This window comes from Parasteatoda tepidariorum, chromosome 6, assembly GCF_982258835.1.
Source record: "Parasteatoda tepidariorum strain Cologne lab strain chromosome 6, Ptep-v5.0, whole genome shotgun sequence".
Taxonomy (NCBI): domain Eukaryota; kingdom Metazoa; phylum Arthropoda; class Arachnida; order Araneae; family Theridiidae; genus Parasteatoda; species Parasteatoda tepidariorum.
In genome coordinates this window covers 75,211,573-75,236,337 of record NC_141760.1, presented here as the reverse complement: position 1 = coordinate 75,236,337, position 24,765 = coordinate 75,211,573, and the positions used below count along the sequence as shown (strand labels likewise).

The 24,765-nt window shown below is 28.5% G+C and overlaps 1 protein-coding gene across 2 annotated transcripts; it reads right to left on the bottom strand.

Annotated features, from left to right (window-relative positions):
• Positions 1-1,661: 1,661 nt before the first annotated feature.
• LOC147808149 (uncharacterized) lies at positions 1,662-21,938 on the bottom strand. 2 transcript variants are annotated; one of them, XM_087166649.1, is made up of 2 exons: positions 21,727-21,938; positions 1,662-2,238 (listed from the first exon to the last, which is right to left on the bottom strand). In XM_087166649.1, the coding sequence occupies exons 1-2, from the start codon at positions 21,747-21,749 to the stop codon at positions 1,857-1,859; spliced, it is 405 nt and encodes a 134-aa protein (XP_087022775.1). In that variant the 5' UTR covers positions 21,750-21,938; the 3' UTR covers positions 1,662-1,856. The 2 variants fall into 2 exon arrangements, with proteins under 2 accessions (XP_087022775.1, XP_087022774.1); XM_087166648.1 differs by lacking the exon at positions 21,727-21,938 and adding an exon at positions 12,091-12,357.
• Between the last annotated feature and the right edge of the window lie 2,827 nt (positions 21,939-24,765).

Genomic DNA, 24,765 nt, shown 5'->3' with positions numbered 1-24,765 from the left:
AAAGTTGAGACAACAGGCAGAATAAGAAAGGGTACTAATTATCAAGTGATTATTCAATTTACTGATCTAAGTTAAATAAGAGTAAATACTTGTATTTTAATTAGGTAGGATAATACGCAAAATAATCTGTAATCACTAGGTGTTTTTGTTTCCTATTGACGCATAATTCTTAAAGAGTCTTCTACCCCTGTTGCAAAAAATATAATTTTTTTTGTTGAATAAATGAATGAACTTCAAAAATGAGGGTGGGTGAGACTAACCCCCTCCCAGTTTGTATGGTGAATGTCATACCATGAATAATTAGGAAATAGGTTTTAAAATAGAGGGGGGGGGAATGAGGTTTCTTTTTGTTTTCAATTTCTTTCAATTTCTTCTGGAATTCTTTTAAATGAATGTAGAGGTCGTTATAACTGAAAATTTCACAAGTTTTTATTCTTGACTAATTTTTCAATAAGAAAATTTAACAATAGTGTGTTTTTTCTTTTCCTTTTTCGTATAACCCCATACAAATAAAAGTTTATAAAAAAAATGCATTCCAGTTTTTAATACATTGTAAGGTAACCGACAAATCGCAAATAGAATTTCTTAAATTTGATCATTTTTATGTGAGTTATTATCCCATAAATTACCAGAGAACTTCTTTATATAGCTGTGTGAAGTATCTAACCTTTTTAGAGTTTGCATGCTTGTTGAACTTCAAAATGTATCAGAGGTACTGAACACTTAATGCAGCATTCAAAATTTACAAACAACACATTTCATAAACATTTATAGTCTGTTTTGTGTTAAATTTAATAAAACTGCTAAAGTTTTTTTAGCAATATTAATATTTCAAAACTTGCTTCCATTATTCTTTGTAAAAAATTTTTATATTAATATATTAATTGCTGCGTTTTAATACTTTTTTTTAAAAAATTTAAAAAACATAAAAACTCAAATCATGGAATTTTCTTTCCCTTGAAGTAACATTTGGAAAAATTGAAATTCCAACTTCAACTACTCGAATTTCCTACACTAGAGTTTGGTGTGAATTGGATAAGGAATTATTAAAACAAGTAACTTAAAGAGATTTGGATTATTATGAAACTGAGATTTCATTCATTGTTAAATGACAACAAAGCGTAATATCAGCTCCTTGATTGATTTCTCAATGAATATGTAACATTAAAAAATTCTTCTACTTTAATTCAGATAAAATAAACACTATCCTTAAACTACGGGATCAGATAAAATGTTTTTATAGGAATAATATATAGCATTAAATAAATGTCAGATTTAAACTTATAACACTGTAGCTTATGGGACATTTTTTAATTTGATGAGTGATAAAATAAGTAACAAACTTCTATGTAAGGCTCGGGAAATTTATTACTATTACAGTTCTGAATTAATATAAGATATCCTAAGCAAAAATTCACTAGACTGCGTAATCTGTGTGTTTAAATGTGGCAAGATTGTTAATCTCGCGCTAGGAAAGATTAGCTAATAAACTCTTTTCTCGATAAATTATATTGAATAAATTATAAATGAATAAATAGTGCAGTATCAAATCTTGCAATTGGAAAGTTTAGCAATAAATCAGAAACAAAATAAATTTTTAAATAACCACAGTACAAAAAAATAAGACTTAAAAAATTTATTGAAATCTTTAAAAAAGAGACTAACTTACTATACACATCTGCTTTTATATATTCTTCAATCTAATTCAAACAACATTACTCAAATAACATTTCCCTCATTCATTGCAGAGACCGAGTACTCTTATATCATCGCGTGCAAACATGGGTACGGGATTTGGTTTGTTAATTAAATTCGCGTTCTTTAAAACACCTATTTAACCCCCCAATTTTCTGCGTCTATGGTACATCTTTTTTTGCACCAATATCTTTAGGTTTTACCCATTTGTATGGATTAGGGATTTGCTTTTCTAACTTTTCGAGCAGCAATCGGAAACTGTTGGGTTGCTCGTTCTCCTTGTTCTCGAAGAGCTCTATTTTTCTGGGACCAATGTGTCGGTAGATGCATTTCAGATTTCTGCATGCGGCATTATACCTGCAGGTTGGATGCTGGAAGTGGCACTTATGACCCATGCGGCACTTTGGAAAAAATCGGCACCAGGGAGTTTGCTGAAGTTTCTCTGTTTCGGGATCTCTCTTCATACTCTTGCTGTTTTTAGTAGCAATATCTTCAACCGCTTTTCTCTTTATCTGTTGAAAGGGTCTAACAGGTGCAGAGATTCTGAAACAAAATATAAACAATTAAATCAAAACACTTAAAACACTACATAAAAAAAACCAATGTATCAGAAATGGTAATATTAAATTACGCCGTAAAAATTTTCAAAACTAATGGCGGTAAAAAGTACTGGCAGTCAGAGTGCTGGTGCGTTTCACAGTAAAATATTTCGGGACAATATTTATATACTGCAAATTTTGTAATAATATTTACTGTAAAATCACTAAATCACCGTAATTAAATAAATAATTCTGTTAAATTAAAGTGATTCTATAAACTAATGCATAAAATTTTATTAGAGGCGAAATAGTCTGTTGGTTTGGTAGGGCGTTGGAACCATGTCCGAGAAGCAGTGAGCTCTATCCCAGACTAGCGAATACTCCCCGTGTATAGTAAATGGCGACTGGTGCACCGTCAGATCACTAAAACTTTCAAGTTCCCATAACAAATCAGTTACTCTGAACTCTAACTAATCGCTTTCTGATTTAGGTCAAAATTACGATCTGTGGATGTATGAATTGATTCATCCTTTAACACGGGCTGTGACGGAAGTGTGTGGCTGATGTCATGTCTTTGAAATAGATGGCGCCACTGAAAACAAGAAAACGTGGCAAATTTTGCAGTAAAATGGAATGGCAAATTTTGCAGTCATTTTTACCATAATTCATTTCAGAAATTTTTACAATGTACACAGCATTTCCAGTGTCCGCTTAGTTAATTCTACATGACACTTTCCTTGAACCCATTAGAGAAAAAATCACATATATGGAGTGGTTCAAAAACTGCATGATTCGAAAAAATTAACGACATAAATTAATTTTAAGCATTCTTTTCTTAAAAATTTTACTTTAACAATGGGAATTTTAAAGTAAGACTTTTAGATCAAAAAACTTAAGCTTAAACAGCTTAAGTGGTATCTTGTTTCGCTTATAACCTGATATAACTTGACATCTGATGACTCCAAAAACTATTCGCCCATATCGCAAGTATGAAAGTGAAAAAATTCACTGAAATAAGTCAGCACATGATAGTTCATAGAAATAAAGCACACAATGGTTGTTACACTGTGAAATTTTTTTAATTAAATTACGATATAAAGTACATCGTCTGTGAGTGCATCATCAGTCCAATCTAATTTTACAATGAAATATTATACTTAAAATCCAACAGTAATATTTATTTAATTAAAATGATTTTACGGTAATTATTACTGAAAATAAAAATTTTATTACAATAAATAAAATTTTGTACAACGTTGCATGTTTCAGTAAGAGTGGATTTTATGGTAAAAAGGACCGGCACCCTTAGTGACGGTTTTTTATACCGTAATTTGATCCGAAATCTCTTACAGTGCACATATTATGGAGTATTTGCTGTTTATAAGCATAGTTAAATGGATATAAATCTTTTAAACTCATTAGTAAAAAATTTCGTATTTTAAAAGGAATTTTAAAAATTCAACTATGAGTCATAAATATTTTTCCAACATAAACTAAATTGAGATATTATTTTCTAGGTTTTATCCTTCACACCCTATGTTATGGTCCTGGTGAAAAAAATTTATCCATTAATTCATTTACTAATTACTTTGCATGAAGTAAATTTAATGAAATCTGTAATATCTATAATACATATGTAATAATACAGTGTAAGGACAAAATAATGGAAACACTTTTATACTGCAACATTTTTTTATAATTTCTTCGAAAATACTTAGCGAATTATTTTGTAACTTTAGAAGTGTGTAATGTGATTTCTCACACATATCAATAAACTTTAAAGCTTCTTTTAGGTTTGAGGGACTGACAATGGTGAAAACAAACGGGAAAAATTGCTTTTGAACACTCTATACCAGACAATGCAACAATAAATTTGTATTTTTTGAAATATTTTAGTTCTTATATGCAATGGTTGCACAAAATGTAGTAATCCTATTTATAGATATATAGTTATCACAAAAACTTGTTTTTTTGTCTTACGCTGTTTTCCTATAACTTTAATAAAATTAATCAAAATATTTAAAGAAATTTAAAATTAATTACAAAATGTTTGCTTTAAAAGTTGAGAAAAATTCGCTTAAAACTGCACAAGATATGAGTAATTAAAGTTGTTGTTTTTTTGTACTGCACATGAGAGAGGAAAATTTTACATTCTTTTTTCACAATTCAAAGTTCCAAGCAGTTTTCTAAGTTCCAAAGTTTAAAAGTTCCAAGCAGTTTTTGTACTTTTTAAAATAAAGCCCAAAATGATCAGGAGTCTTCCCAATTTTACTTAATAATTTTAAAGTCATAGAGCAATTTTTAATAAAAATGACCATATCTCCATAAATATTTGAGTCAGGCTTACGAAATTTTGGGTAATTATAGTAAACCAAAATAACTGTCACAAATTACAAAACTATTGCTATATTTTTTGGCACAGAATGATTAAAAACATTATTTTCGGTTTATAATATATTGTCTGTCCCTCAATCCTTTGAACATCATTTACATGTAGGAGAAATTATAGGATCTAAGCACTTCTAAAGTGATAAAATAATTTGATTATCCGTATCAACGAATAAGATAACTTTTTGAGGAACATGAAGAAAAAAATTATAAGTATAAAAGTGTTTCCATTATTCTGTTCACCCCCTGTAACTTCTTAAGATCATATCTTGCATAATTATAGGTTTTGGTAGTTTAAAAACATCTTGCGTCCTGAAAATAGACGATATTTTTCAAATGAAGGAACATAGCTCCTTAAAACTTTTTTTTTTTTCATTTTAGTACTAGCCCTGTAATTTCAGTATACTTTTAGTGTGACATACTAAATATTATTAAAGAATGGTGAATTGGCTATTAATGGCCTATAATCGAAAAAAAAACCATGAAAGTGGTAAAATGATGGAAAGGCAATTAATCGACGCAAACAAAAATAAAATTACTGAAAAAGAAGTAAAAATACAAGCGAAATACCTAGACAATATTATTAATCTATACATAATAATAAAAGCGGCTGTGTGTGTGTGTGTGTGTGTGTCTGTAATCACAATATATCGCCCCAGAAGCCTCGCCCAGGCACGAAACTCGGCACATAATTGTGTTTTGACATAATGAAGAAGTATTTTTTTTCTTTTTCAAAAATTTGGATTAGTTTTTTAGTTATAAGTCATTTTGTAAGAAAATCTATGCTTTTTCGTTGCTTTCAAAAAATTGGCTGTTGCCAGCCAATTTTTTGAAAGTTAACTTAGAAATAACAAACCAAACGATGTTAAACAACAAACCAAACGATGTTAACAAAATGACGTAGAAAGCGCAACTAGATCGAAATTATACAAGCGCAACTAGATCAAAATTATAATACCTGAGCGCTTGACGTAACAATCGTCTTCAAAGAGCCATATTCAAAAAACTAGAACCCCTGAATTAGACAGGCCGACTCATCATCTATTTTTGCTTCAAAGAGCTAATGTATGCTAATGCGAACCTTACAATTGAAATATTAATTTTCGACAACTTAAACCAATAATATACGAAGGAATTAATAATTTAATTGTAAGGTTCGCATTAGTTTACATTTATCAAAGTGGAGAAAAGTTTAACTTTTGTATTAAAGATGTGGCAACATATTCGATACGTAAATAGAACGCTTCGCTTTGATATATTTGTCGCTGTTCATAATTGTTATAATAAGTTTTTCTTCTTCTTTACACGCTCTATTTTTTTTTTCTTAAGCGAAGACGATAATTTTTGTAGCGATATAGATATAGAAATTGATACAATAAAAAATTATATAGAAATAGAAATTGATACCATAAGAAATTAATTCGTTTTCGTGTTCTTTTCATGTATTTAGCATTTTAGTTTTTTTTTTCTTAAGCATTGTAGCTATATAATATATAAAATAGGAATTTAAGACAAAATTGCAGGACAGGAACACTTTAATTGTCCACTAATCTTCAGATTTCCTGCTATGTTTTAAAAAACTTTATTTGTGAAAATCTTTAGCGTGGCGGACAGCTGGCCGCCTCAGGCGGCTAGCAATGTAATAAATGTAAGAAATATTTATGTTTAAAATTACCAGGGACGGTCAAATGCATTATTTTTTTACTTTTATATAATTTACGTTAAGCCGGCCAGGTGACCGAGTGGTTAGCGTGTCTGACTGCGGAGCCGATGGTCGCGGGTTCGAATCCTGCTCAGGGCATGGATGTTTCTTTCTCTCTCTGTGTGTTCTATGTCCTTTCTCCTTTGTGTGTGATTGTGTGAATGTGACCAACTCTATAAACGGGTTTGCGGTTGTGTTACGTGGGCGACGCTGCTCCACCGCCGAGGCTTCGCCACAGGTGCCCACTGGGCAACGAGAAGAGAGTAGCAGTTCTGGCATTTCTGTGGCCAATGGGACAATCCCCAAGTGCCAGCCATTAAAAAAAAAAATTATTATTATTTACGTTAACCTGAAAATTCTTTTAATACACGTGTTTTTCTTCAGCGCTTAAGGAATTAAATGAGTTTTAAGTATATTTAATTTTTCCTCGATAATTGCACTGCTTCTCAATTATTTTAAACATTTATAACGATGTCGTTGCGATCGCAGAACCGTCTTAAGCAATGTTAGAGTTCTAATTTCCATTAATCAGAGATGCCAACTACTCCGGACACGCCAAAATAATAATTAAAAAAAACAACGGTAAATAACTGCTATGAAAACTCTGAAAATATTTGACTATTTTTGCTTGTTTTTTAAAAGGTATAGCATGACTTATGTACCTTTTGACTTGACTTGATAGGACATTTCTAAGAGAAACTGCCCGCGAAGCGGGCATCTCACTCCTTCATCTAAATTGTTAAAAAAATAATTGTGACTAATGGCATAGGTAAGGTAAAGATTCGAGTGGTGGCAGTGAAGCCTCTGCATAATAACAGTCATATCTGTGTAACATATGTACCATAAAGTGGTGAATTATATAAGCCTACGAATTATTTAGAAATAGTGGTGGATAAAAGTCTACTAAATTGAATTTATTAAACCACAATTGATAAACTACCACTTTAAAATATATATTTGCTGTCCGGAGCAAGTTGGCATCTCTGATAAATGCACTGATTTCTGGGGTAAAAGACCATTAGGAATATCAACTTTCATCATTTACGAATCAAGAGCAGCCTCCGCATTTTCAAATTAATCATGTTTTATATACTAATTAATTAATGTTTAATAATCATAGTGGTAGTTACTCCACATTTTTTTTGACGCAAACAGAGGAGAATTGTCGCAAAGTAATCCTAAAAATATTAGCAATCTGAATCAGAAAAACACCGTGCAGTTTGGTGAAGCCAATTAAGGGAAGAAACGCGTGAAATTGGTGATTGTTTACAAACCACTCTATAAAAATGTGCAAAACGTAAAAAACAACGCGATCTAAATGGGTGCTTCCGTTCTAAAGTTAACATACATACAGGCAGACTTCCCTTTTCATATCGAGAGAGATAGAGACACATCATATTTGTTTAACTGTCTTAAACAATCGTTGCAAACGTGTAAATTGATATTTTGAAATGGCATTTAATGAAGGGTGTAATTTCGGCATTTCCTTTATATGAAGCATGTGAACAGTATTTTTTAAATATCAAAGAAATATCTATGTATTCAGTGACGTTTATGGAACATTTAAGAAAAAAACATTGACGTCACATATTTAGTTGCCAATAGCCAAAACAACTCTTTGATTGTATAGAAGTCTACATTCCATAACCTGATGAAAAACAGACGGGGAAAAGATCTTCAAAATACTAAAAGATAAATATCAAATGATCAAGTGCTTTTTTTTTTCTTCTTTTTTTTTCAGCATTATTTTGCTCATATTTATCCGCATTAACCCTAGATTCAATTACTAAATTTTTACTAATTATTTTTGCGGCATTTTAAAATTGAATCATTCATACTAGCTGTTCCCATTTAAATATGTTAAAAAATACTGTTACAAGGTAAAAGATCCGGTAATCTGGCACATTTACTGAAAACATTTACTGGCACATTTACTTTATTAAAACTGGTAATTAAGTAAATGTTTATAACTTTTAATCTGTTTGAAATATAATGTCCTCAAATGTAAACACCATGTGTGTTAACGAGTTAATTATGGGTTGAAACTGAAACAATTTCTTTTTTTTACCAGGTATCACTTTTCAAAAAATAATTAAATTATTTAAGAATCCCTAAGATTTCTATAATGGAGAAGGTAGTTAAACTATATACTCTAAAACACCTGTTTTGAAAATAAAATAATGTTTTAATTAAATTTTTGTTTTAGCTTAATTTAAAATTTGTCTAATTCCAACAACTACCGCTAGGTTTAATTTGCGGTGAGTTGTGGGTTGATCTAGTCATTGCATTTCAAAGCTATGACTAGATAGTCCCACTATCTAAAATGTTATCATAATTCGAAATCGGAAACTATCGAGTTATCTAGTGTATAATAAAGATAAAACCGATATTTTAACAAAGAGGGATGGTTAGTACTAAACTTATCTATCAAAAAAGGACATAATCAAAAAAGGGCATCATCAAAAAAAATGCTGAAAATTTTTTTTTAAATTTGCAGAAAAGAACTGTCAGCTCAAGTATCAGCATGAAGCTGTTTATTTCTCGTAAAAATACTGTTTCTTTTTTCCTTCAAAAAAGCGGGTGCTTATTTGCTCACCAGATAAGTACTGTTATTTCTGAAAATTCTGTTATTTCAATAAAAACTTCTACGAAAAATGTATGCCTGCATTCTGGTCAGTGCATGCCAAGAGCATCATTCGTACGACCATTCTCCGTGACGCTGAGATTCGAACCTGGGTCATCTCAAATGGTCCTCTATGCTACCGGAGCATTAGGCATCTCAATATGAAGAAAATCTTATACTCTTTTCGTCTTAAAAAAGTTTTTGAAAAAATATATAAGTGTAAAAATGTTTAAATTATAGAGGCCTACCAGAATAAAAATGCATGGTAACTTAATGAGCCAAAAAATTTTATATTAAAGAAATACATTGCTAAAGTATGGATTTGAAAATAAAATTGGATCGCAGTTTTATTTATACGATGTTAATATCTTTAAATATTTCCTGAAAAATGAGAGCTAGTATTTTTCGATACTTCTCTACTACTTTCTATACTTAATCGTAAAATGATTTGAAAAAGAAAGAGTAATAATAAAGTGCGAAAAACTGCTTTGCAAATATACAGAGAATGTATGCAAAAATAACAGGAATTTTTTACAGTGAGCGGATAACAGTTGAAAACAGAAACAGTTTTTTAAACAGTTTTTTGTTCTGGGAAGTTAATCTTTACAGTATACGATAAATCTTTTAACTTAGGACTCACTTATTATTTACAGCCAAATTCGGAGCTAATAGTTCGTAAATCAATATATCGTGAAACATCGATAATTTTAATTTATAGCGAAAACGATATTTTAAATATATCCTAATGATATTTAGTACCTACGAAAAATCTTAACATAAGCTAAATATTGATAAATATCAACACACAATGAATATCAAAAAGTATAAGCGCAAAAGTAATATCGACAAACGATAATATCGTCACAAAATCAGTAAAACCCAGCCGTGAAGATGAGAACCTTTTCCCTCACTACAGTATTCAACAGCCCAATGATATACATACGGCTATTCTTGCAGTACGTGATATATCAGTAAATTGGTGGTTATATCTGTTTATATTTTACCTCTCTTTTACACCAGCATATTTTCTTTGAAATTTCTTTACATTATAACTGAATTTTGGAAAATAACTAAGATTGAAAAAAAAAATTTTTTAATTAAAATCACATATTATATTAGTTAATTTTTCATTATCAATTACAAAAAAATCTAATTAAATTTGACGTAAGTTAATATTTTCTGACGTAATTGGATCAAAAATTTCTATTCATAAGCAGCTAAATAAATGATCAAAGGGATTAAATCCCCTTCTATATCTTAATGTCACTGATTAAAAATTACTATTTTTTTCAAAAAAGATAAATTTGTAAAAAAATATTCATTTTTATAAGCTTTTAACCCATTAATTTTCTAAAGTAAAGAAACTATATTTTTTGAACGCAATGTAACCACTTTTTCTTACATCCATTTTCGCAAGCAAAATGAAGAAATTTTATTCCTAATAAGATATTTGACAAAATTTTAACATCACCACATATTTTAAGTAACGAAATTAATTCTGAAGTTAGTAACTTTGAACCATTTTCCCGAAATAGGTACTAAACCAAAACGAAGTAGTCAATGCGCGCATTGCAGCAACTGCAGGAGTGCCTACTATTGACTGTGACAAAACTATGTTATTTTATACAATTATAGCCGGAGAAAAAAATAAATCATTAGCAAACCATCGTCTTAAATTGTTTATCAAAATTCATATTTAACAAAAGAAAATCATGCACTATTTTACTCCTCCAAAATATTAAAAATCACTTCCTCTATTTCCTAAATTTCCCTCTAATCTATATCATGCATGATTTTTGAATCATATATGAATTAATGCACTCTATTCACAACAATTGTCATTTATAATCAATTTAATTATGAAATTTTAAATAAAATATTCTTCGTGGAGCAATAATGACGAATGATTTCATCAAAAAAATCTGAAATTAAGTTAAAATTTCATTGTGTCATATTTACTTCGCAGAAAAAAGCAGCACAAGAGACAGAGGAAGAACTGAAATTTTTAGAGTAATTTCTGTCGCTTCAATACAGAATCAATTGATTACTGATACCTCAGCATAAAATATTTTATAAAAACAATTAACAAATATTATAAATAACGAAAAACATTTAAGTATTTAACTATAGAAAATTTAATTCAAACAAATCATTTAATCAAAAAATCTTTATATTAAAATTAAATTACATTATGCCACATTTATTTTGCTAAAAAAAAGTATTAAAAAGGAGAGAGAAAGAACTGAGACATTTAGAGTAATTCCTGTCTCTCCAATACAGGATGAACTGATTCCTGATACCACAGAATAAAATATTTTATAAAATAAATTAATAAGTACTTTAAATAATAAAATCCATTTCAGCAATCAACTTAGTTAAATAAAATTTCTTTAAAAACTGTTTGTTAGTTAAAAAATAAGTAATTTAATCAACTAAATCTTATATTATTTAATCAAAATTACACTATATCGCATTTACTTCGCAAGAAAAGGTATTAAAAAAGACAGCAATGAAAAACTGAGATATTTAGAGAGTAATTACTGGGGCTTCGTTGCAGAATCAACTGATTCCTGAGACCACAGAATAAAATTCATTAAAAAATATTTTAAATAACGAAATCCACATCATCAATAAACTTAATTAAGTTAAACTAAAAACCACTTTCAGGAGAACAAAAACAAATTAGTATTAATAGGAAGAGAGGGAGAAATCAGATATTAAATGTAATTTCTGACATTTCAATGCAGAATCAATTAATACCTGATACCACAAATTAAAGTAATTTATAAAACAAATAAATAAATACTTTAAATACCAAAAACCATTTCATCCATAAACTGAATTAAGCTTAGAAAAACTTTTGGAGGAGTTCAAAAACAAATTATTAAATCAAATAAATCTTACATTAAATTAAAATTACATTAAGTCATATTTACTTTTCTAGTTTATTTTCAAATATATTCAACAATTTCAAATGCTAGAAAATTTCAAATACTAAAACTTATTCAGACACAGATGAACCATAAGAAACATTTTTTTTTCTAATTAGAAAGCCTTATTTAATCAATAAGTAAACTAATCAATAATTAATGAAGCCTTAATTAATCAATAAATAAATCAGTAAAAAATAACGAAAAACTTACTTAATATCCTTGAGCAAAGACATCGTTAATGATCCTGCGTTAATGAGTTTTCCACAAAATCTTCAATCAAAATCTTAAAAAATTCACTACACCAATTTTACACCAAGTAAAGTAACTACACTTTTCTGCAAATCACTAACTCAAAGAAGTAAATCACTAACTCAACGTACAGCACCGAAATGAAGACTACATTTTAAAGTAACAGTTATGTACTTTTGCTGCAACAATTGATAGATACCTCCCATTGGTCAAACCTGGACACTGAATCATAACTATTGTCATTCGTGTCAAGTCACAACCCCCCCCCACGCACACACAGTTCTTTTCATGCAACATACAAACTATAAGAAATCATTCAGGGTATTATATACTTTGAAGCTCTTATCAATGATAATTACTCTTTGCAAGAATGACATATCTTTGGGACTAATTATGCCAAACGAAAAGTACAAAAAAGCTCAAAAAACATTACAGAATTTTGTCACAATCCTTTAAAATTTCAATATTTGGTTCAAATATTTAAAAAAAAACAGTTATTATTAGAATTCAATTAAGCAGCATTGAATATTTGTGTAAAAATGAAATTAAGTTGCGGATTGTTTCATTGAAGCAATTTATAAATTATATAAACCTTCAAAAAAAGTCTTCAAATGTACTATCTAAAAGTTCATCTCCAACATTAATATTTGTGTTTAAGAGATATAATTTTTGCGAATAAAATTTTAAATCACCTTTGATTTGATATTATTCTCCGTCTTATTGAAAATGATCTTCTTTTTTTTTAATGCAATTTGTAATTTTCTAAGATAGCTTAAATGGATAGGGGCAGTGTCAGTTTTGGTTTTTCCACTGACAACAGAAAGGCTCATGCGTGTTTGTTGACAGTGTGTCCCTGAAGAAGTGCTGTCTTCCAGGCACACATTTATTCTATTTTATTACTTTTTCCTGCTTTAAAATTTGTTTCAATATCTGAACTTATATAGATAATATCAGATACTAAGGGGACTAACAATTTTTAGTAATATCTTTAAAGTAATTTAAATGCATTTTTAATTATTTTTAATTTTGAAGTTTACTTTAGTTTTCTTCATTTTTTTTCTTTGCACTGAAAACGAGGATTTTATGGAAAAAATAATGTAAAATTTTGAAAATGCTTACAGCGAAGTCAAATTTTTCATTTATTTTTTATATTCTCTTCCAATATTCTTCTTTTATCGGCGCATTCCATTTTCGCCACGAAAATGACTTTGTGGATAATACTATAGGCTACAAATGATTCAAATAAAATATACAATTCCGAAAATTTTACCCTAGCAACTATATCATTGAAACAATTTAGCTTAATTTTGCAATATTTGACGAAACATGCATAATAAAACCAAAACATAATTAAAAATGTACCAGGTTTCATGCAGTGAACATGAAAAAAAAGCATTCTAAATATTTTTTATGCAATTGTCAGATTTTCACGCATTATAACTTAAGGGTTTTGTATTCTGACTTTGATTAAGTTGATTAATTAGCGCAAAAAAATAGTTAAGTTGTGAAATCTAACACAAAGTTAACTTTCTTTAAATAACTTCACTTTTTTTAAATTCTATTTAGATTTTTGACCATGAAAATATGGGTCGCTATAGCGTTTAAAATATGTTCTTAGAAGTTTCGGTAGGAGTGCGGTCAAAAGTTGAGATAAGCTATAGAAAGTGTTAAATGAGGTCCAGTAGTAAATTGAAGAAATTATAAAAAACTCATATAGAAGAGAAAACTTTCTTTTTTAAAAGTCTTTGAGTTTTACAACACATCTAAAGAAAATTAAAGAAAAGCGATTGTCTCATTCTTAAAATTGTTAATCTGTTAAAGGAATTCAATGTAAGGAGGGAAATTCAATCACTTGTGTTTCAGTCTCCTCAAGAATATCTTTTATTTTCTCAGAAATGAATTAATTTAAATAAAAATTTCTCAGAACAACACCTGCGAATTGACGACCACCCCCATAAGGTAAAAGATTGTTTGAGATAACATGCTTCGCTACATTGTTATGAATCATTGTTATTGTCATACCTCTTATCATACCTAAGGCCAAAGACACTTTCCATTTATATTAAAAGTACAAAAGGCTGTTTCCTGTTTAAAGAATGAGACAAAGGATTTAGTAATAACCCCCCTGGCTGACTCTAATCATCTTTTTCAGTCAAAAGTTGCTAAGATGAATTCATGGACAGAGGATTGTAAAATATACATACTTTTTTCAATCTAGAAATGTGAAGCACCAGTTTCCTTACCTATCAAAGTAAAGAAAAATGTCCTCTCCATTTTCAAAAATAGTTCTTTTTCCGAATATGAAATTTGAGTTCCCCTTACTTTACGCCCGTTTTCTTATGCCTGAAATTACAATTTTTTTTGTAAGTTTTATTCTTTAACACCTCTGAATGCTATTTTTGATTAGAATAAAAATTAATAATTTTAGAAAATATTTAGTAATTTTACAAAATAATTCTACGCTTATCTATCTTATGCTATTTATGAAACCATATTTTTTCTCTTTTTTTTCATATTTTTTATTATAATTTATAGATTTTAATGCTAGCTTCCTTTAATTTTAGTTATTTCGTTTAATTTTCATGTAATAAAATTTTTCTTAATTATAGTGATTTTCATCAACATTTTATAGAAAATTTAGGGGAATTTTCAGTTTTTTTACCGTTAAAAGTTTTCAGTATCGTTTCAAGTTATTTTTTTACCGATACAGTCTTAATTTATTTATTTGTTTATTTACATTTAAACTACTATTTTATTAAAAACACACTTGTGAATATTAGGATTATATTTGAATTTGTATTATTTTTCAGTCACAACTATGTGTGAAAATTAACTAGTTGCATAAGTCTTATAAGAATAATATCGTAATTAGTAAATATGAAGGAAATCTGTTAATAAACAATAATAAGGTTTATAAAATCAATGTTCTCACAAAATGTATGGATAATTATTAAAAATACGCATGGAAATAGAGAAAAAAAGCATTTATATCATTTATTGAAATCGGGAGCCTTATCTCTTTACAGGAAGGGTTTATAAAATGAGAACTTTTGGAAGGAGCCTTTTTAACTTCAAGAATATGAAACATCAAAACTCAGACTTTCAATAGTTTCGCAGTATTTACATCACAGTATATGTCATGTCCCACAAAAGATTTTATAAATTGAAAATTTTTCTTGTTAAAAGACAAAAAAATTACTCTTAAACTTTAAAAATGCTTATTTTTTCCGTGCAAAATGTTTTCTATGAGTAAGGATTCTTGACACTCAAAATGATTAGCAATACCCCAATAGTTCAGGCAAGGAGGCGATTTTAATATAACTTCAGGCCATGTCTCCTAAACTAATGTAATAAATTTAAAACATTTTACCTTCTCCCAATATAAGGTGCAATCAAAATCTAGAACTTACTGGGAGGACGGGGAGAATTACACTTTACTATCTAGAAAAAAGCCATGTTTTTCCGAAATATTATTTTACATTTCATCGAATGAAATATCAATCCACGTCGATACAACTAATAGATCAGAAGCTATAAAAGCTTTTGTGGTTAAATACATTGCTGTGCAGACGAAAATAGTTTTAGATCCTGTGGATTCTTTTAGAATTAATTGAATCTGATAAAACGAATTCAAATGAAATCAAGGTCAGTTTATTGTTAACAGTTTTAGGAATATTTAATACCTTATTTTGAACATATTCCCTTTTCGGTACATCGAATTGCTGAAACCGAATAAGATTTTAACCTGTAAGATGCATAGTTCGGATGAAATTTTACTTCAAACGGCATAAATTTTGATTTGTACCTATTTATATATTTGACATTGCTATATAAGCACTTAAGTACTTTTGATGTTGCTATATAATTACCAAAAGCATTTGTACTATACATTTTAAGTTACCTAGAAAGAAATGTAGAATCGCAAATGGGTGTAAGTCAAAACCTTTTCGCAAATTAAAACATTTTAACACTTAAAACTTCTAAATTATTAATACTACTAATTTGGTTACGATCTCTGTCAATTTAGAGGGAAAAAATACTTATAATCATGTATATTGATTTACGTATTTAGTGGTGACAAACAAGTCAATATGCATACGTACAAAACAGTACTTTTTATCGATGAAAAATTTTATAAATTTTGAACAACTACTAATAGTTCTATAAACTTTATTGAGGTTTTATTTGATTCGGAGAAGCAGAAATAAGGAAAAAAAGAGAAGGTCTCCCATTATATAAAAAAAATTTAAAAGGTACATATAATAAACATAACTAATTTTTATTTTCTATTTTGCTATTAACTCTGCTCTGAGGTAACTGGGGTAAGTCTTGGTTTAAGAAAATAAGAGGTATATTAGAAACTTCATAAAACATAAAAAGCGATGACTGGATGGAATGTGTAAGATATATGCTATGACTCCAGGCAAAATGTATAAGTTTTAAAACCCTTTGCCAAAAATAAGATTTTTTTTTGAAAGTGATTGATTAAATCTGCTCATTAAATTTTATTTGCTAGATTTATTTTTACTTATTTTCACGGTAAAATTCATTCGTTACAGCCTATTTTTAGTTTTTCATATCAACTGTATGAAGTGTGTTATTTTCTAAAAATTAAATTCACTTCTCCCATTGTTGTATTAGGTGATCATCTCCCCTCGACATTAAGAAATGACCACTGTCTTGTTTGCTTTCAAACAATTTTTGTCTGATATTTTGTTTTCAATATTTCACTATTTTTTGCTCAATATATGTTGAATAAAGATATGAGAATTTAAAATAAGCATAAGTATTTCTTCTATCTCTATTCTTAATATTTTTATTTTGATTTGAACTATATCCAAGACCTACCCTATAAAAAGTACTAATTTATAATTGCATTATTTAGTGTGTGAATGAAAGTATATGCCAAATACAGCGAACTAAAAGGAGAATTGAACCTGCTTATTGCTCAAGTAACATCAGGAAAACATCGTTTAATAGTTAAAGTTGAGACAACAGGCAGAATAAGAAAGGGTACTAACTATCAAATGATTATTCAATTTACTGATCTAAGTTAAATAAGATTAAATACTTGTATTTTAATTGGGTAGGACAATACGCAGAATAATCAGTAATCATTAGTTGCTTTTGTTCCATATTGACGCATGATTCTTAAAGAGTCTTCTATCCCTGTTGTAAAAAATATAGTTTTTAATGTTTTATTTTGAATGAATGAATAAACATTAAAAATGAGGGTAGGTGATCTCTAAGCCTCTCCGGTTTGTATGGAGAATGTCATATAATAAATAATTAGAAAATAAGCTTTAAAATTGAAGGGGGGAACTAAGGTTTCTTTTTGTTTTCAATATAATAACAAAATTGTTCAACTGATTGTGCACAATTTTTTTCTTACTTAAATTGACTTCTTTCAAATGTATGTAAAAGTCGTTATAACTGAAAATTTCACAAGTTTTTATTCTTGATAAAATCATAAAAGTTGATTAAATTCTTTGTGTTTGCCAACTTTTTCCGTAAACAAGTTTAACAGTAATGAGTTTTTTCTCTTCCTTTTCTGTATAGCCCCATACAAATAAAAGTTTATCAAAAAATGCATTCAGTTTTCGATTCATTATAAAGAATCCTTCAAATCGCAAATAGAATTTCTTAAATTTATGATTTTTATGTGAGTTATTATCCCATGAATTTCCTGTGGATTTCTTTCCGTAGCTGTGTGAAACATCTAACTTTTTTACAGTTTGTATGCTTGTTGAAATTCAAAATGTATAAAAAGTACTGAACGCTTAATGCAGCATTCAAAATTTACAAACAGCACATTTCATAAACATTTATAGTCAGTTTTGTGTTAAATTTTATAAAACTGTTAAACTTTTTTTAGCAATATTAATATTTCAAAATTTGCTTCCAATATTTTTCTTAAAAAAATATTATATTAATTGCGGCGTTTTAATACTTTTTTTTAAAAAAATTAAAAAACATAAAATCTCAAATCATGGAATTTTTTTTCCCTTGAAGTAACATTTGAAAAAATTGAAATTCCAACTTCCACTACTCAAATATCCTACACTAGAGTTTGGTGTGAATTGGATAAGGAATTTTTAAACTTTTAAAACAAGTAACTTAAAGAGATTTGGATTATTATGAAACTGATATTTCATTCATTGTTAAATAACAACAAAGCATAATATCAACTCATTGATTGATTTCTCAATGAATATGTAACATTAAAAAATTCTTCTATTTTAATTCAGATAAAATAAACTAAACTAAAACTAACTCAGTGGCGCGACAGCCCATTAAGAGGGCCAAGGCCGACTGTGCCCATCTCAGTTTTCTTGACCTTGGGCTCTGGGGTGCAGGAGCATATGTTCCGGTCAGGTGGTCAGCCGAACGCGGAACCCCCAGTGTTAGTTCCCAAGCATGCTTGGTACTCATTTTATCGACCCACTGAAGGGATGAAAGGCTGAGTCGGCCTTGCCCGGCCCAAGGATCGAACCAAGGACCTGTGGCACGACAACGCGAAGCGCTACCGCTCAGCCACCGGGCGTCAGATAAAATAAACACTATCCTTAAATTACTTGTTTTTATAGGAATAAAATATAGCATTAAATAAATCTCAGACTTAAACACTGTTGCTTACGGGAGGGACATTTTTTATTTTGATGAGTGCTAAAATAAGTAACAAACTTCTATGTAAGGCTCGGGAAATTTATTATTATTACAGTTCTGAATTAATATAATATATCCTAAGCAAAAATTCACTAGACTGAATAATCTGTGTGTTTAAATGTGGCAAGAATGTTAATCTTGAGCTAGGAGAGATTAGCTAATGAACTCTTTTCACGATAAATGAATAAATACTGCAGTATCAAATCTTGCAATTGGAAAAAAAATTTAAATAAAGCAATAAATCAGAAACTAAATAAATTTTTAAATAACCACAGTACAAAAAAAATTAGAATTAAAGAATTTATTGAAATTTTTAAAAAGAAACCTAACTTACTATACACATCTGCTTTTATATATTCTTCAATCTAATTCATACAACATTACTCAAATAACATTTCCCTCATTCATTGCAGAGATCGAGTACTTTTCCTTTCATCCCGTGCAAAGATGGATACGGGATTTGATTCGTTAATTAAAATCGCGTTTTTTAAAATGCCTATTTTACTCCCCAATTTTCTGCATCTATGGTACATCTTTTTTTGCACCAACATCTTTAGGTTTTACCCATTTGTATGGATTAGGCTTTTGTTTTTCTAATTTCTCGAGCAGCAATCGGAAACTGTTGGGTTGCTCGTTCTCCTTGTTCTCGAAGCACTGTCAGATCACCAAAACCTCCAAGTTTCCATAACAAATTAGTTACTGTGAACTTTAACTAATTGCTTTCTGATTTAGGTTAAAATTACGATCTGTGGATGTATGAATTGGTTCGTCCTTTAACACGGGCTGTGACGCAAGTGTGTGGCTGAAGTCGTATTCTTTTTTAATGGATGGCAGCACTGAAAACAAGAAAACGCACCTCATGCCCTAAATTCGGTTGGTTTCACATGGCATGTGGCATTAGAAACAATAAAAACATATAATTTCACAGTAAAAATGGAATTTGAAGATGTTGCACTAAAGGTGCCAGTAACTTTTACCGTAATTCATTTCAGAACTTTTTACAATGTAAGCAGCATTTCTAGTGTCCGTTTAGTTAATTCTACATTAGATTTTTCTTGAACCCATTAAAAAAAATCACACATATGAAGTGGCTCGAAATATATGGAGTGTTTCGAAAACTGCATGATTAGGGAAAAAAATACGTCATAAATTGATTTTAAGCATTCTTTTCTTAAAAATTTTACTTCAATAACAATGGGAATTTTAAAGCAAGACCTTTAGATTATAAAACTTTAACAGTTTAAGAAGTACCAATGTAACAATAAATTTGTATTCTTTGAATTAGTTTAGTTTTTATATACAATGGATGCACAAAATTATCCTTATTATTATCCTTAAATATTTCCTGAAAAACAGGTTTACGAATTTTTTGATACTTCTCTACTTCTTTCTATACTTAATCGTACAATAATTTGAAAAAGAAAGAGTGATTATACAGTAAGGAAAACTGCTTTACAAATATACAGAGAAAGTCTGCAATAATAGCGGGAATTTTTTACAGTGAGTGGGAGAAAAACAGAAACAGTTTCTTAAACAGTGTTTTTTTCCTGTGAGAAATAACTTTCTCTTCCGTTAAGTTAATCCAGTTAATCCTTACTGTGTTCGATACATCTTTAAACTTATTACTCACTTATTATTCACAGACAAATTCGGAGCTAATAGTTCGATGTATCGATATCTAGCGAGCCGTCGATAATTTGAATTTATCGCGAGAACGGTATTTAAAAGATATTCTCACGATATATAGTAAATACGAAAAAAGTTAACATAAGCTAAATATTGATAAATATCAACACACGATGAATATCAAAATATATATGAGCGCAATAAATGTCGACAAACGATAATATCGTAACAAAATCAGTAAAACACATCCGTGAAGTAGAAAACCTATTCCTTCACTGCAGTATTTCACAGCCTAAGGCGCATATTCTTAGAGTGCGTGATATATTAGTAAATTAGCGTACATATTTTACCCCTCTTTTACACATGTATGATTTTATTTTTTAATTTCTTAGGGGGGAAGACAGTATTTCAAATAACGAAATCCATATCATCAATAAATTTAATTAAGTTTAACTAAAAACCACTTTCAGGAGAACAAAAACAAATAATTTAATACACTTTATTATATTTACTTTGGTGAAAAACGTATTACAAAAAAGAGAAGAAATGAGATATAATTTTGGACGTTTTAATGAAAAATCACCTAATTCTTCATACCACAAAATAAATATTTAATAAAATGAATTTTAATTAACATTAATTAACAAAATACATTTAAGGAAATTAGGTTAATTGAATTTAAATTTTAAAAAAAAAATATTCGTGGAGTTAGGCACTTTAAGGCAGAATTAATTGATTCTTGATACCACAGAACTAAATATATTGTAAAAGAAATTAATAAGAACTTTAAATAGCGAAATTCATTTCAGCAATAAACTTAATCAAATTAAAAAAAAGCTCTTTGCATCAAAAATAAATTATTTAATGAAATAAATCTTACATTAAATTAAAATTACATTATGCATTATTTACTTTCTTTAAAAGAGTATTAATAGGAAGAATGGGAGAAATGAGATATTTAATGTAATTTCTGACGTTTCAATGCAGAATCAATTGATTCCTGATCCCACAAATAAAAATAATTAATAAAGCAAGTAAATAAATACTTTAAGTACCGAAATCCATTTAAGCAATAATAATAACTAATTAAATTTTAAAAAAACTTTTCGAGGAGTTCAAAAACAAATAATTTAATCGAATAAATCTAACATTAAATTAAAATTACATTAATTCATATTTACTTTCCTATTTCCTATAGCCGCATTTTTTTTTTCTAATTAGAACTTATTAAATGAAATGGAGATAGAAGAACGAAAAGCCTTAATTAATCAATAAATAAATCAATAAAAAATAAGGTAAACTTACTTAATATCCTTGAGCAGAGACATCGCTAATAATCCTAATAGTTTTCCACAAAATCTTGATAGAAAATTCACTACACCAAGCTTCAAGACTATAACGAAGTAACTACACTTTTCTTCAAATTTAACTATTAAGTAACTAAGTCACGAACTAACCGTACAACACCGAACTGAATACTACAATTTTAAAGTAACAGTTATGTACTTTTGCTGCAACAATAGATAGACACCTCCCATTGGTCAAACCTGGACAGCAATCATAACTATTGTCACTCGTGTCAAGTCATAACCTCCCCCCCCACAATTCTTTTCATGCGACATACAAACTATAAAAAATCATTCAGGTTATTATATACTTTGAAGCTCTTATCAATGATAATTACTCTTTGCAAGAATGACATGTCTTTGGGGCTAATTATGCCAAAGAAAAAGTTCTATAAAGCTCAACTAGCATTACAGAATTTTGTCACAATCCTTTAAAATTTAAATATTTCGTTCAAATATTTAAAAAAAAACACTAATTATTAAAATTCAATTAAGTAGCATTGAATATTTGTATAAAAATAAAATTAAGTTTCGGATTGTTTCATTGAAGCAATTTATAAATGATATAAGCCTTCAAAAAAAATTTTCAAATGTATTACCTAAAAGTTTATCTCCAACATTAATATTAGTGTATTAGAGAAATAATTTTTGCAAATAAAATCTTAAATCACCTTTGATTTGATATTATTCACCATCTTATTGAGAATGTTTTTTTTTTTCTTAATGACATTAGAAATGTAATTTGTAATTTTTAAAGATAGCAAGAAAAGATAGATCAATTTTGAAAGATTAAAATTATTTTTATTTTTGATTTTAATTATTTTTAATTTTAAGTTATTTCAGTTTTCAATATATATTTTTTTGCACTAAAATCTAGGATTTTGTGGGAAAATAATATGAAATTTTGAAACTGCTTACGGCAAAGTCAAATTTTTCATTCAATTTTTTTTTATTCTTTTCCAATTTTCTTCTTTTATTGGCTCATTCCGTTTTCAAAATGAGAATAATTTTGTGGATAAGACTATGGCTTACAGATGATTCAAATAAAATATACAATTCCGAAAATTTTACCCTAGCAACTATATCACTGAAACAATATAACTTACTTCAGTAACATTTGACTTCTAAGGACAAACGAAACATAATAAAAATGTACCAGGTTTCATTCAGTCAACATGAGAAAAAAAGCATTCTAAATATTTCTTTTATGCAATTGTCGGGATTTTCACGCATTAAAACTTAATGGTTCTGCACACTGTCATTGACTAAGCTAATTAATTAGCGCAGAAAGTAGTTTAAGTTATGAAATCTAACACAAAGTTACCTTTCCTTAAATAACCTCACTTTTTTTAAATTCTATTTAGATTTGTGACCATGAAAATATGGGTCGCTATAAAGTTTAAAATATGTTCTTGGAAGTTTCAGTAGGGTGTACGGTCAAAAATTTAAATAAGCTAGAGGAAGTGTTAAATGAGAACCAGAAATAAACTGAAGAAATTATAAAAATTCATATAAAAGAGAAAACTTTCTTTTTTAAAAATCTTTGAGTTTTAGAACAAATTTAATAAGCTCCAATCACAAAAAAAAGCGATTGTCTCATTCTTAAAATTGCTAATTTGTTAAAGGAATTCAATGTAAGGAGGGAAAATCAATCACTCCTGTTTCAGTCTCCTGAAGAATATCTTTTATTTTCTCAGAAATGAGTTAAGTTAAATAAAAATTTCTCAGAAAAACACCTGCGAATTGACAACCACCCCCATAGGGTAGAAGATTGTTTGAGAAAACATTCTTCTCTACATTGTTATGAATCATTGTTATTGTCACATCTCTTATCATACCTAAGGTCCAAGACACTTTCCATTCATATTAAAAGTACAAAAGGCTGTTTCCTGCTTTATAAATGAGAAAAATGATTTAGTATTAAACCCCTGACTGACTAAAATCATCTTTTTCAGTCCAAAGTTGTAAAGATGGGTTCATGGACAAAGGATTGTAAAATACGTACTTTTCTCAATCTAGAATTGTGAATCATCAGTTTCCTTATCTATCAGAGTAAAGAAAAATGTCCTGTCCATTTTCAAAGTTTTTTTTTTCCGAATATGAAATTTGAGTTCCCCTTACGTTACGCCCGTTTTATTATACCTAAAAGCAATATATTTTTAAATAATTAGGAGGATTTTGAAAATTAGTTCACAACTGAATTAGCTAGAACTTGAATCGAAAGAGTACAGTGAATGCTCGATATGACAATTACGGCATGTTTTTTTTTTTTAAAATGCCTTTTTTTTATATGTTATATTGCATGCAAAAGGGCAAAATGGAAGATCTTAAATTCTACTTCTAAAGTTAGACATACGTTATAAAGTTAGACATAAACATACATACGGGAATAACAATGATCAACTACCTTCCAAAAAGTACTCTTCCTACTTACAAAAGAAAAATGCAGTTTATTGCTATTTTCAATGCTGTATATTATTATTATAATTATAAAAATCGCTATTTTAACAAATTATGTAAGTAATCGATTATTACATCAATTTTGCTGAAATGGAAGTTCCATCAGTCATTGTGAAATTTTATAAATAAAAATTTAAACTATAGATGATTTAAACTATATGACTAAAAAATAGTATGTAGTTTAAAAAAAATATTTTAATACGGAATCATCTTTGAATTAACAAATTTTATAAATGTGGGCAAAATTTTTAATGCGCTAAAGAAATTTCCGTGATCTGACGAAATATGCAAACACTAAAATTTACATTAAAGGGCCAACTCTTTTGACTGAACTTTTCAGAATAAGTAAAGAAAATATGAAAAAAAAGTTACGTTTATTGAGAAATTTTACGTTAACTATGTTTATTTGCTAATTAGAAACCATAGGCTTTGCTTTCAAAGTATATATATATAATATATATATGCATATATATATATATATATATATATATATATATATATATATATATATATATATATATATATATATATATATATA